This window comes from Salvia hispanica, chromosome 1 (genome assembly GCF_023119035.1).
Source record: "Salvia hispanica cultivar TCC Black 2014 chromosome 1, UniMelb_Shisp_WGS_1.0, whole genome shotgun sequence".
Lineage (NCBI taxonomy): Eukaryota > Viridiplantae > Streptophyta > Magnoliopsida > Lamiales > Lamiaceae > Salvia > Salvia hispanica.
The window spans coordinates 34,783,502-34,795,518 of NC_062965.1; the positions used below are offsets into that span (position 1 = coordinate 34,783,502).

The following is a 12,017-nucleotide window of genomic DNA, read 5'->3' on the forward strand; positions in this document are numbered from 1 at the left end:
TCGAGGGTGTGTTTCCTCCGCTCGTGGTGGGGGAGTTCCTATTGTATTCCATTGTAATAGAAATAAAATTTGTAGATTTAGAGAGAGAAACTTGTCAACACAAGTGGTGTGAATGAAATGAAGTTGGGGGAGCCCTATTTATAGAGTTTATTAAAAAAAATTAAAAAATCTCGGACGTCCGACCTTCGCTAGTGTGGCGGACGTCCGGTCGGATGTGCGCGCGAGGGGCGAAGCCATGGGAGGGGCACTCGGGACGGGCGTGGGCGGACGTGCGGTCAGACGTCGCCGACATCCTACCGGGACATCCGCCGGTGGAGACGCTCTAATGGGATAGAGGGAGTATTAATTTTAGTTAAAGTGGTTGGCATTCGAATTGGAATCCAATTGTTGACTCCTTCCAAGTTTCGTTCAATCACGACTCTCCTTCTCTTCTCTATATGGCCAAATCCCAATCCCTTCTCCCCAATTCCCACCGCCAATGGCCGCCGACACCTCCGCCCTGCCTCACGACGGCCTCAAATTCTGGCAATTCATGATCGCCGGCTCCGTCGCCGGCATGGCGGAGCACATGGCCATGTTCCCCGTCGACACCATCAAAACGCAGATGCAAGCCCTAAGTTCCTGCCCGCTCAATTCCGCCACCGTCAATCAAGCCATCCGATCCATCCTCAAATCCGAAGGCGCCACCGGCTTCTACCGCGGCATCGCCGCCATGGGGATCGGCGCCGGCCCCGCCCATGCCGTCTACGACTACGAGGCGTGCAAGTGGAGCTTCTCCGGCGGAAACCCTAGCAGCCACGCCGCGGCGGGGGTGTGCGCCACCGTGGCCAGCGATGGATATGGTGAAGCAGCGCCTCCAGCTGAGGGGATTGGGGCTTTTTTCGTCTCTTATAGAACTACTGTGGTGATGAATGCGCCCTTCACGGCGGTGCATTTTGCGACGTACGAGGCGGCCAAGAGAGGGTTGATGAATGTGTCGCCGGAGAGCGCCGGGGAGGAGAAGTTTGTGGTTCATGCTACGGCGGGGGCTCTGGCTGCTGCCGTGACGACGCCGTTAGATGTGGTCAAGACTCAATTGCAATGCCAGGTATTTTCGTTGAAACTTGAAACTTGAAAGAGATTAATATAGGAATAGTATTTAGCTGGAAAGCAATTTATGTGAAAAGCAAGGCTCTTTGAAAATTTGACTGATTTGTCTTTTGATTGAAGAATGTTTTTAATGCTGCGCTTTAAATTGTTGAAACAAAAGGAAAACTAGCATTGTACCTTTTGCTTTTGTCATTATGTGGCTAGTGGAAGGATTGAATTAGTTGGAATAAGAAAAAGTTTCTTAATTTGATGTCAATACTAGGAGTATTTGGCAGGGAAAAGAAAAATTACAAAGTAGTTTCAAATATATATGAAATCTGATTCCCTGTTGACATGAGTACGTTTTTGAAGTCTAGCAAAAGGTAAGAGTATTTTTCTGTTTTGAGCTAAAAGTCTTGAGCCCAAGTGCAAACAATATCCAATCTCAGATGTATGTAGCAGACAGAGTTATTAGAAAATTGAAATGAATAATGTGATGATACTTAGTATTGTAGATAAGAAGTAGTTGGATTGGCATTTGGCACATTTAGTTGTCAAATGTAAAGCAGAAACATGTACTAGTAAAAATGTAAACTTTGGAATGACTATTTCCTGTGTTTTTGTTGGCAGGGGCCAGGGGGTATGCGGGTGTGATAGATTCGAGAGTGGTTCGATACAAGATGTTTGTGGAACAATAGTAAAGAAGGATGGGTACGTGGGCCTCATGAGGGGAATGATAACCTAATAATCATCATTTTATGGACGAAAAATATCATTTTATGCATACTGAAAAAATAATATTTTATTGTGTATAAATATCATTTTTAATGAGTATATACTTTTGACCCATAAAATGATAGGATTATTAGATTATCACATAAATATAAGTTATGATATGATCGAACCCCTGAATGTAAATACGTAAGTTTTACTATCTAGTATATACTCAATTCACTCTCATTAACAATTTTTTTTAAAATATCTCAATCTAACACATTTCCTTTTTTATTTTCAAGTGGGGTATATTAATTAGAGTGTTTTACCGATTTGGGGGTTTTTGGTTGTGGAGCTGCAGCGATGAACGCATCAGCTGATTCGCACGAGGATAACGGCGTCTGCGGAAGCGACTCGGACTCCAATGCCGACGATTCAAGCGACTACTACCAGCCTATTTCCTCCGTCGATAACGGCGCCGAAGACTCAGACGACACCGCCGGCGAAGGAGATCTATCCGATCGAGATCCGAATTCTACTTTCCATCAACTACCAAATGGCTGGCTGGAAAACGGAGTATCGTCGCTTGACATAAGCGATGACGATGACGATGCAGAGAAGGAAGTCGAGGAGGCGACCGAATCTGAGAGGGCGATTGAGCGAGCTTTCAGAGAGGACGAGGCGCGTCGGAACGCTCCTCTCACGGCGGAGAACACCGGCAGGGTGATGGATGCGATGCGTCAGATCTCCTTCGGCGGCGGCGCTCCGGACTGGGCAGGCCAGATCCCCGAGGATCAGTGGATTGACCGGCTCCGGAGGTTGCGGCCGCCGTCCTCCGCCGCCTCTGCACCGATTGATCACTGATTTTACCGATCGTGTATATTGTTTGCTAAAAATTGAAGCCCCTAATTGATCAATTTTCATTTATTGCTTTTTGATGAAATTGAATGCCTTTGTTAGACTATTCTAATGTAGAATTCATGATCGGCTGAAAGTGTTTGCAATTGCAGGAATTCTGATTTGAATCCATCATTTTCACCACTTGTGTGATTGTGTTTTCTTCTCTGTTGCAATATACTAGTAACATTAAACAAAAATAAAAACTTGGTGCCAAAAATTGCCAATAATGAAAAAGGGTGGGTAAAGTTAATCATCCACAAATAACTGTCATGAATTTCAAAATATCAGTACCATCTATTGCTTCTAGGTTCTAGCTAAATTTTCAAATTTGAAACTACAGATAAATCTGGTTGGGTCTCTGAAATCACAACGTTGGACGTTGGTCTCAAGATCCTATCTGCTGTACGAAGTCTTGTTTGTATACGCAGAGAGATTTTGGCAAAAATCGTCTTGAAGAAGTAGCATGGGATATTATGATTAGGCACCAATGTTCTCAATGTCAGCACCTCTGTCCATCCTTTTCACAATGCCAGCAATGACCTAAAACGTACATCAAGATTGGCTCAATATCGAAAATCAAGTTCGTAGTATGTTTCTTATCTTGAGACCTATAAATTCTACAGTGTTGAGTTCTACCTTCCCAGGTCCTAATTCATAGCCTTTTTTCAAGCCTCTGCTCAACAATGTCTTCACGGTTGTCTCCCATTGGACAGGAGAAGTCACCTAGAATTGTCAATAGACATGAATGATTGAATGTAATCTGGTTCCTGAAGATAATTAATGGAAGCCATGTTTACCTGGCGAGTAAGTATTTTCTTGATCGTCTCTGGGTCTGCATGTGGTTCTGCGTCAACATTGGATATGACTGGTATTCTGGGTTTTCTGATTACAGTCGATGCCAAAGCGGCTTCTAATCTTGATACGGCAGGCTCCATGAAACCTGTGTGGAAAGCTCCAGCAACTGCTAACCGGACCTAAGTTCATATCTGAGGTCAAAAATCTGGTGACCAAGAGCAATTCCAAGAGAAGGAGAGTATTACTGTCATTCGAGCTTTAAATGCTTTCGCCTTTGCTTCAACTGCTTCAATTCCTTTAAGGCCTCCAGAGACAGCATAGTTTCCCTGTGAGAACAAGTAATTTGTGAGTATGACCAAGGTAAGGACTAAGCAGAGTGACTACAGTAGAGATGGCAGTTTCCCCATCCGAATGGAGGGCAGCTAGGAATTCTTTTCGGTCCAATTATGGGTAAAAGGGAATGGGATAGCAATGGGTATCCACACCAACACTTGAACCCAATTGACTTATAGTGAGTACATACATATCTATATTTAAAGACTAAATTCAGAAAAAACAATACAGAAATAATTATTTTTCTTTAGGATGAATTAATTCTAAGACATTTACTGTATTACTAACTTTAGTTGTTTAACATTTTTTTAATTCTGACTTTTCTTTGCTTATTATTATAACAACATATAGGTTGTGGGTGGTCATAGGGAATTTGGGTAGGATAAGAATAACAGACCCTCTGTCTGGACTGTGGATGGGGACTTTGGAGTGTGAAATACTACGTGAATCTAACCTATTGCCATCTCTATTTAAATATGAATCCGCCATATAAAAACTTACTGTGCATAAGGTATCAACAATTAACACATTTTAAGGGAGCACCATGTGGGAACATTGTCAAGTTTCAACTTCTTAGATGCAGGGGTTTCGCTGATGCACTGTCACATAGACTCTCACACAGTCACATTTCAACTATGGCAAGAAGATCTATTGGTAACGGAAGATTGGACCAAGATAAGTAAGGTATCAACAGTTAACACATTTAAAGGGAGCACCATGTGGGAACATTGTCAAGTTTCAACTTCTTAAATTATTCAACAATATAATAGTTGTCTAAGAGTAATTTATGTAATTCCTGGACATAAAATGAAAAAATACGACAGCAGATTAGTGTAGCCAATTTAGGAAAAACTTAGAGCAGGGATATAACATTTGGAAAAACAAAGAACTACTACTTCATAGTGTTGAGCTTACCCTAAAATATCATTAGCTTTCTTGTACAATTCAGCTGCAGCAGGCACCTTTTGAGCTTCCAACCCCATTCCAACGGCTTGCGCACCCTTCAAAGAAGTACAAATATGAGAAATAACACAAATACGACCCAAACAGCTAGCATATCATTTCAATGAAGCATCAACAGATACACAAGAACAAATGTCCTAAAAGCATTTCTACAAAACAGTGACATTTTTAATCTATACACATTTATTTATAAGTAAACCTGAGCATAACTTTTTGTGTCTTTTGTCATTCTTCTTTCACAGACATATTACTCAATTCCAATATACATATTACTCAATTGAACTATTCAATCACACAGTTATAACTTTGATTGTAGCACTTGCAAGGAAATACTTATTGAAGGTCCAGTAACAATAAAGGAAACTAACAAGCAACTTGATCATCAAATAAACACTTTTTGCAGTTCATCGTGCAACATTAAACTAGCCATTGTAAATCAAACAACAATGGAGCTATAAATTGAAGTACTAATCCAAAACTTAATCAGCGAATCTAATCTGTAAGACATTAACCGCAGAACTAAAACCAAACTGCAAAAGCTTAAATCAAACACTGACCTGGCCGGGGAAGAGGAAAGCAGTAGAAGGCGTGTAGTCCTTGAAGAGTGCGTCATCAACGACCGCCGCATCCGATCCGACGGCGACGCTCATGAAAACCCTATATTTCCCCAAATTCGACCGCGAAACCCTCCTAGTCTCATTTCTGAAGCTCAGAGAGACGGAGCTCCTGAAGGAATTGGGGTCTCGGAGAGAAATCGAGGATAGCGCGATTGCGGAACTCATTGCGGCGGAGCGAGGAGTAAAGCGAATGAGGTGAAGGGGGAAGCGGTTGTTGTGGTGGTGGAGAAGAGCATGCATCAAAATAAGGGAGTGTTTGGCGGAGTAAACGAAGCAGCAGCTTCAGAAATGCCGTCGGCTCCAACGGCTATCCTTCTGCACACTTTACCACCTAAGGTAGTTTTCTTTTTTTTCCACCGTGCGGTTATTAATTTTAAAAAGCATTAATAGTTTATAATTCACAAATAAATCACTAAAGAAGATCAAACAATGGTCCGTCCTGTACTTTTTACACATTAAATTATAAAATCACAAACTTTTCTACGTGTACCCGAGTATAAGCATGTGGCTATGTTAGCTATCGTCGTTAGGATGATACATGTTTATATGGTGGGTGATATACATAATATCGACTATTAAATTCTGGCGTATTTCATCGGAAATAAGATGGATGGATGAATTGCAAGCTTCGTTTGTTATAATTCATTTTGTGAAAAATCAGTACGAACCAAAATTTAACATATCTTCACTATTTATATTCTTGCCTTATCTATCTCTCTTACATTGAGCTAATTTTATTTTTTGGTCAATATAGTGTACATAAATCTAATTTTTTTGAAATTTAATCGTGAGTGTAAATTTTGTTCACAAAGTTTAGTAGTACTATGAAATTTGAAATTAATGTGTAAAAAATCGTTAGATGCATATTTATTTCGGAATAAATCGTGTTATATGACCTATTTATGATTAAAACTATTAAATATTGATTAAAACTAAGGCGTCATCGTACCTTATTGATTAAATATTAGATATTATCAAATATTGATTAAAACTATTAATTTGTTATTTAATACTAGTAATTTTAATAATTAAAAAAAATTATTGATATTTAAAAATTGAAATTTAAAATTTAATTTTATAAAATTAAATCTAATATTGAAATAAAGAAACAAAGTGAAGGATAACAAAAGGAAAAAGAATGATAATTTTGAAATAATATCAAATTTAGTATATCACTGAAACAATATCAGATTTAAAATGTAAAAAGAACAAACTGCCCAAAACTCCCAAAAGGGTATTTTCGTCACGAAATTGTGAAAAAGGACCATTTTTGAGATAAACGCTTAGTCCAGAGTTGTCTGAGGATATTTTTAAAGTCCAGGATTTATTGACGAGATAAACGCATAGTCCAAGGACTATTTTTATAGTTCACTCTTTAGTTTATTTATTGCTTGATACAGTTTAATGGAATGTAACTAAAAATAGTATAAAAATTTTAAGAAAATTATTACTATTCTTATCTTCATTCAATCTCATCTTCGTTCTATTCTACTCCTATATATGAAGAAGGACCTTAATGTTACAGCCACAAATTCTATACTATATTTAGATTTATTGAAATAAGAGTACTATTTGTTAGAAACTGAATGCTTCAAAAATACGGATTCGATTTTAAAATCGAACATAAAATGAGATGAATCATTGATTTACATTTATGATGGGCATTTCATCCTTTTACATCAAGAGGGTAATGGTCAAAATAATGTAATGCTTAAAATGGAAAAAATGGCATAAATTGTGGAAAAGCCCACGCCTCGATGGAATCATGGCTAGACCATTTTTGGTCAAGCTTCCAAACATGAAGTCCAATTATCAGCTTCATATAATCACGTTTTACAGCTCTATATATTTTATTTATGTTGCAAGAACTAGGATGGGGACAAAATGATATGCTGACAGCTAATACAAACTGATGAATACAAATCGATCAACTTGTGTCGACAGGTTCTAATTTATTTATTTCTTTGCCTAATTTTTGCTTAATCTCAATTTTGAGGTGAAGATTTGTCTATCAAGTTCAAGATTCAAGATTTCAAGTAAACAATGCACAGAGTTAATTGTAACAAAGAATACAATTACTTGCTTTGTAATTGTATACTAGTCTCTTCGTACACAATTTAAAGACTCATTTTGACATTGTTTAACTGTGTAAAGAAAAGTGATGGGAAAAATTATAGGACTATTAATGAGAGTGTGTATTGAGATTGAATATGAAGGAACTAACTCGTAGAGAATGAGCAAACAATCGTCGTTGTCTCAATTGTAGATTTTTCTAATGTGTGTCTCTAGTAAATTTCATTTTTTGTACTTAATCAAAACATATGTACGACACCTTAGATAAATTTTTGGTGTTAGAATATTCTTCGATGAACACTTTCCTTCAATTTGTTCCGGTTCAATGTTTTTATAAGACAAAATCAAGTAAATGCCTCGAACGTTGAGATAAAATTAAGTAAAAAGCCCCTAAACGACATGACATAATTAAGTAAAACTAAAAATTTTTCATAGTACACCACAAATGTGTATTGTCACATGTATAATGATATCTAACTTCGGCTACTATATTAATATTTCGATCGTTGAAATTTTTTTCTATTGATATTTTATTCTCAACATTTAAACTACTATATTAGATATGTAATGAGGATTACCATAATGATGAGACATTTATAAGTGAACACCACAAACAATAGGACAAAATCTACTTTCAGCCTATATATCAAGATTAGTGTTTCAGTAGTGTACGTGTGCTGGCTTAATGGTTAATATCTAATTAGATCAAATGTGTCACGTGCGAATCACTGTTACACGAGCTTTAAAATTATATTCATTTATCGCACTGTTACACGAGCTTTAAAATTATATTCATTTATTAGAAAAAAGAATAGGTACTTCAGCATTGTGCAACATAAATTTAATTCTCAATGTATTAGGAGTTGGAAACCACGTAATTCAGGAGTAATAAGGTTAGCATGATTACTCTTGAAGTAATATTCGATTTTTACAATAAACGATACTATGTTGGGATAGTGACAAACAAGATTAGTATGATTAGTTCAAATAATTTGTGTCTAGCATCCGAAATCGTAATTTTCTAATTGCTCAATATATTTAATATGGACATTCCATAACAAAAAAATAAAATAAAATATAAAAAAGTAATGCCAACATAAACTATATACTATTACGATTTACATGGCAACTGTGTGGTGGCTATACAAAGTCTTTCGCTACTGTTTTATCTTTATTTGTTTGCTTTTTATTACTTAATATGGTAAATCAGATTCACTTATATCATCATTATTGGTAATGGTTAACTCTTGATTAAATAGTGGAGTAATTCTAACAACCAATCTTCTTGAAGATTAAAGTAGACAAATTTCAAAGAAGTGATATAAACTATTCTCATTAACTTCTAATATCAGACAAGACAACAATATAAATATAATAATAATTAACCTAACAAACATGTTAACATGATAGGTGGGACTTAAATAAGAAGCTTCTCAAATCCCTACTTTCAATTGGTTGAGCTAAAAAGAATGCCTTACCATCATCATGAAAGTAGAATAATTCATACAACTCCAACAATAAAGATAATATAACCCACTCCGAATACTTTAATTTATAGTTCAATATGTTCAACTTTATAATATAGAATATATAAAAAATGTTTTAATGAAGTCAATTAAGTCATTTCAATATATGACACGCACGCTATATTTCACATGTATATCCACCACTGAGCCAAAAATTGTCACTAGAATCCAAAAAGAGTTTCAAATTAAAATTATGGAGTGTATATATTTTATCATTTTCAAAAGTAGAGGTCATAACTTTTGTGCCTTTCATAAATGTTCCATTCAATTAAAGTTCTGTAATTTTGTCATTTAAATCATAAAATTTGATTAATTTCTGAATTAATTTGCTATCATTCTAAATTATGGTAGTTAAATAATTATATATGTGGTGGCAACATAATAACAAAAGATATAAAAATCACAACAAATTTCATCATAATTTAATCGTATGAGACATTTGTAAAATATTTGAAAACTGGAGTATAGTTTAATATGCTACTCAGTACTTATTAATTAACTATAAGTAAATCAAAAATTACAATTTAAATTATAAGGTTTAAAAGTACTCCTAATATTTACTACTTTAAATCTTAATGTTTAAAAGACAAAAGTCAAATATAAGCACGTTAAAATACTTGTCGGTACATACATCTTATATATAAAAAAAAATCAATGATATTATAAAAGAAATAACGTCATCATATAAGATACGATGATGGTCACGTATACGTATAGGATTGTATTCATTGTCGAATTAATTTTAAAAATCGAACAAGAGACCAAATCTTAACTATCCATTTTTATAATGCAGTGGATAAAATAAATCAAGCAAATGATACACTTCTTTTAGATCATTTTACTTCATTTTAATTTGTACGAACTTTATTATTTAATCGTTTTACTTCATTACAGGAAAATAAAATTAGAATGGTCTTAAAATAAATTATGTGTTTTCTTATATGAATCATATTTTAGTTCGACATTTGGCATTAAGAATAAAATGTGCTTATATCACAACCCTTTTCTTGAAAATATCAGGAAATTCATGTGACCAAGGGCTGTCCATCCATCTATGCTACGAGCACATTCCAAATATCTATAGTTTCTTTTAGTTTGTTTTGAATTAAAATGTTACCTTTATTTTTTTTGAAATAAAACATGCATGTCTTTTTACTGATTAAAAAAATTCAATTATTATTTTTTCTGCACTTTGCTATCCAATAATTCTACCTAATGTTCCATATCATTTACTAAACCATTAAACTTATACTATGATAGTAATGTACACTTGAATATATGCTACTTTATTAATTACAATTAATCACATCACTACCTAATTAAATTGTGATCTGTAGTTAGCATATCTATACATATTTTTTATCCCGTTTAATTGTAAGACTATGAAGTCGTCCTATTCAAAATTACTTTTCCTCTAGTCCATAATAGCATGCAAGGGGTAGATTGAAATAAAAATTCAAACACAACTTAGATCAACTAAAATTTCTCATGCATTGGTTGATAATTCTAGAATTTAATTTAGCATTGATCAAATCAAGTCGGCAATGCACGTTAAAGTAACATGTTCTTTTTTTTTCTCAAAATAAAAGGAGATTGTAACAATTGCAAAGGTGCATGTGATGAAGATAATACCCAATTAAATATACTCTATATAAAAAAGTAGTGGTGTATTGAAATAAAAAGTTTTCCACCTATAAATACACACCCTTTCTACTACACTACACCATTCATGTAAATGCTTGAAAACGACCAAAACTCATGAGAGAGAGAGAGTAGAGAAGTAGAGAAGGAAACTGTAAAGCTCAGGAGGGATAGCGCCATGGCTAACTAGCTAGCTAGCTAACGAGCATTTCTTCGAGTATGTCATAGCGCTATCCATCCTGAGTTTCACGGTTCCTTCTACCTACAAGCTTCGTTGTCTTCGTCGTCGTCTGATCCAAGTTATTTTTTTACAGTGTAAATTTTCTTTGTTGGATGAAATTAATAATTCTTGTTTTATATATTTTGTGTGTAGTTTGTTTAATTGCAGGCTTTTAGTGATGATTGTGGGAGTGGCCATGTTGACAACTTGAGTCCAGACAAGAGAGGAGAGCCCTTTTCCACGTTTCTCGCACTTTCCTTTTCTCTTTCGATTAATTTCCCAAAAATCAAACAAAAATTAGCCTCTCTCTCTTCTTTTTCTTACCTATGTCTACACGAATGCGTGTGTTTTTTATAGTACGGACGACCAAGATTCAACCATCGATATATTTATTTGCAAGAATGAGATTACAGATCAAAAAAAATAAATGATTTAATTAGTTAATTTATGCTTTCATTATATATAATGTTGGAATTAAATTGTTTGAGAAAGTTCTTATCAATTTTTTTTGTCCTAATAGATCTCCGTTTATGTTGATTTTTCTTCTCTAGTTTGATGAATAATTAATTACCATTTACCAACACATTGATACAACCATATAATTGTCCCCAATTTTTGTATTTATTTTTGTTTTTCTAAATTGTAAAGAGTCACAGATCCGCATAAGCCACGGATTTGAAATTGTAAATTTAATAATTTTTACATCCGCAACTATTGTGATAATCTTACAAATATATGGTGTAGTACTCCTATATATTGATAAAAAGTATAATGCGACAAAAGAATCCTATTGTACATGTATAAAAATAACTATATACAAAAATGTGTAGATAGCAAGAAACTCATGATTGCCATTGTTTTATGATTTATCACAACCTCTTGTACTATCTACTAACTGAGATATGCATGTTCTTGATCATCATGAGTTGGGGATTTTTGTACATGTATCCATAAATTCCTTGCAGAGAAATTAAATTTCTCCTTTCCTTTTTATAGACAAGTGCATTAATTGTAATGCAGAAATCTGAGGAATATATGATGAGGAAGAAAATGATTTTGCTGGTGAGGCATTCATTTGATGAGAGTTAATGCAGTGGTCAGCCATTTCTTTCTGTACAGAGAGAGAATTTAAAGAGTTATGGGCTAGGGTTTATATTGTTACGCCTT

General features: G+C 35.0%; 3 protein-coding genes and 1 long non-coding RNA gene across 4 annotated transcripts; 3 read left to right on the forward strand and 1 right to left on the reverse strand.

Moving 5' to 3' along the window:
- The first annotated feature begins 373 nt into the window (after positions 1-373).
- LOC125213804 (mitoferrin-like) lies at positions 374-1,801 on the forward strand. Its single transcript, XM_048114547.1, has 2 exons — positions 374-1,087; positions 1,699-1,801. Exons 1-2 carry the CDS (start codon positions 479-481, stop codon positions 1,720-1,722), a joined length of 633 nt encoding a protein of 210 aa, XP_047970504.1. The 5' UTR covers positions 374-478; the 3' UTR covers positions 1,723-1,801.
- A 300-nt stretch (positions 1,802-2,101) lies between these two features.
- LOC125200960 lies at positions 2,102-2,840 on the forward strand. Its single transcript, XM_048098816.1, has one exon. It carries the CDS (start codon positions 2,146-2,148, stop codon positions 2,644-2,646), a length of 501 nt encoding a protein of 166 aa, XP_047954773.1. The 5' UTR covers positions 2,102-2,145; the 3' UTR covers positions 2,647-2,840.
- Positions 2,841-2,886: 46 nt separating this feature from the next.
- LOC125195086 (malonyl CoA-acyl carrier protein transacylase-like) lies at positions 2,887-5,726 on the reverse strand. The gene is made up of 7 exons (XM_048093287.1): positions 5,331-5,726; positions 4,726-4,811; positions 4,001-4,004; positions 3,723-3,857; positions 3,480-3,656; positions 3,319-3,405; positions 2,887-3,222 (listed from the first exon to the last, which is right to left on the reverse strand). The coding sequence occupies exons 1-7, from the start codon at positions 5,628-5,630 to the stop codon at positions 3,160-3,162; spliced, it is 852 nt and encodes a 283-aa protein (XP_047949244.1). The 5' UTR covers positions 5,631-5,726; the 3' UTR covers positions 2,887-3,159.
- A 4,982-nt stretch (positions 5,727-10,708) lies between these two features.
- Positions 10,709-11,154, forward strand: LOC125207477. The gene is made up of 2 exons (XR_007174016.1): positions 10,709-10,929; positions 11,004-11,154. It is a non-coding gene; the product is annotated as an uncharacterized LOC125207477 (long non-coding RNA).
- Positions 11,155-12,017: the final 863 nt, after the last annotated feature.

Coding starts and splice junctions, on each gene's coding strand:
- LOC125213804 (XM_048114547.1), top strand. CDS start 479: ATGGCCGCCGACACCTCCGCCCTGCCTCACGACGGCCTCAAATTCTGG. Junction 1,088..1,698: donor AGACTCAATTGCAATGCCAG/GTATTTTCGTTG, acceptor TTTTGTTGGCAG/GGGCCAGGGGGTATGCGGGT.
- LOC125200960 (XM_048098816.1), top strand. CDS start 2,146: ATGAACGCATCAGCTGATTCGCACGAGGATAACGGCGTCTGCGGAAGC.
- LOC125195086 (XM_048093287.1), bottom strand. CDS start 5,630: ATGCATGCTCTTCTCCACCACCACAACAACCGCTTCCCCCTTCACCTC. Junction 3,657..3,722: donor CATTTAAAGCTCGAATGACA/GTAATACTCTCC, acceptor ATATGAACTTAG/GTCCGGTTAGCAGTTGCTGG. Junction 3,223..3,318: donor ATGAATTAGGACCTGGGAAG/GTAGAACTCAAC, acceptor TGTACGTTTTAG/GTCATTGCTGGCATTGTGAA.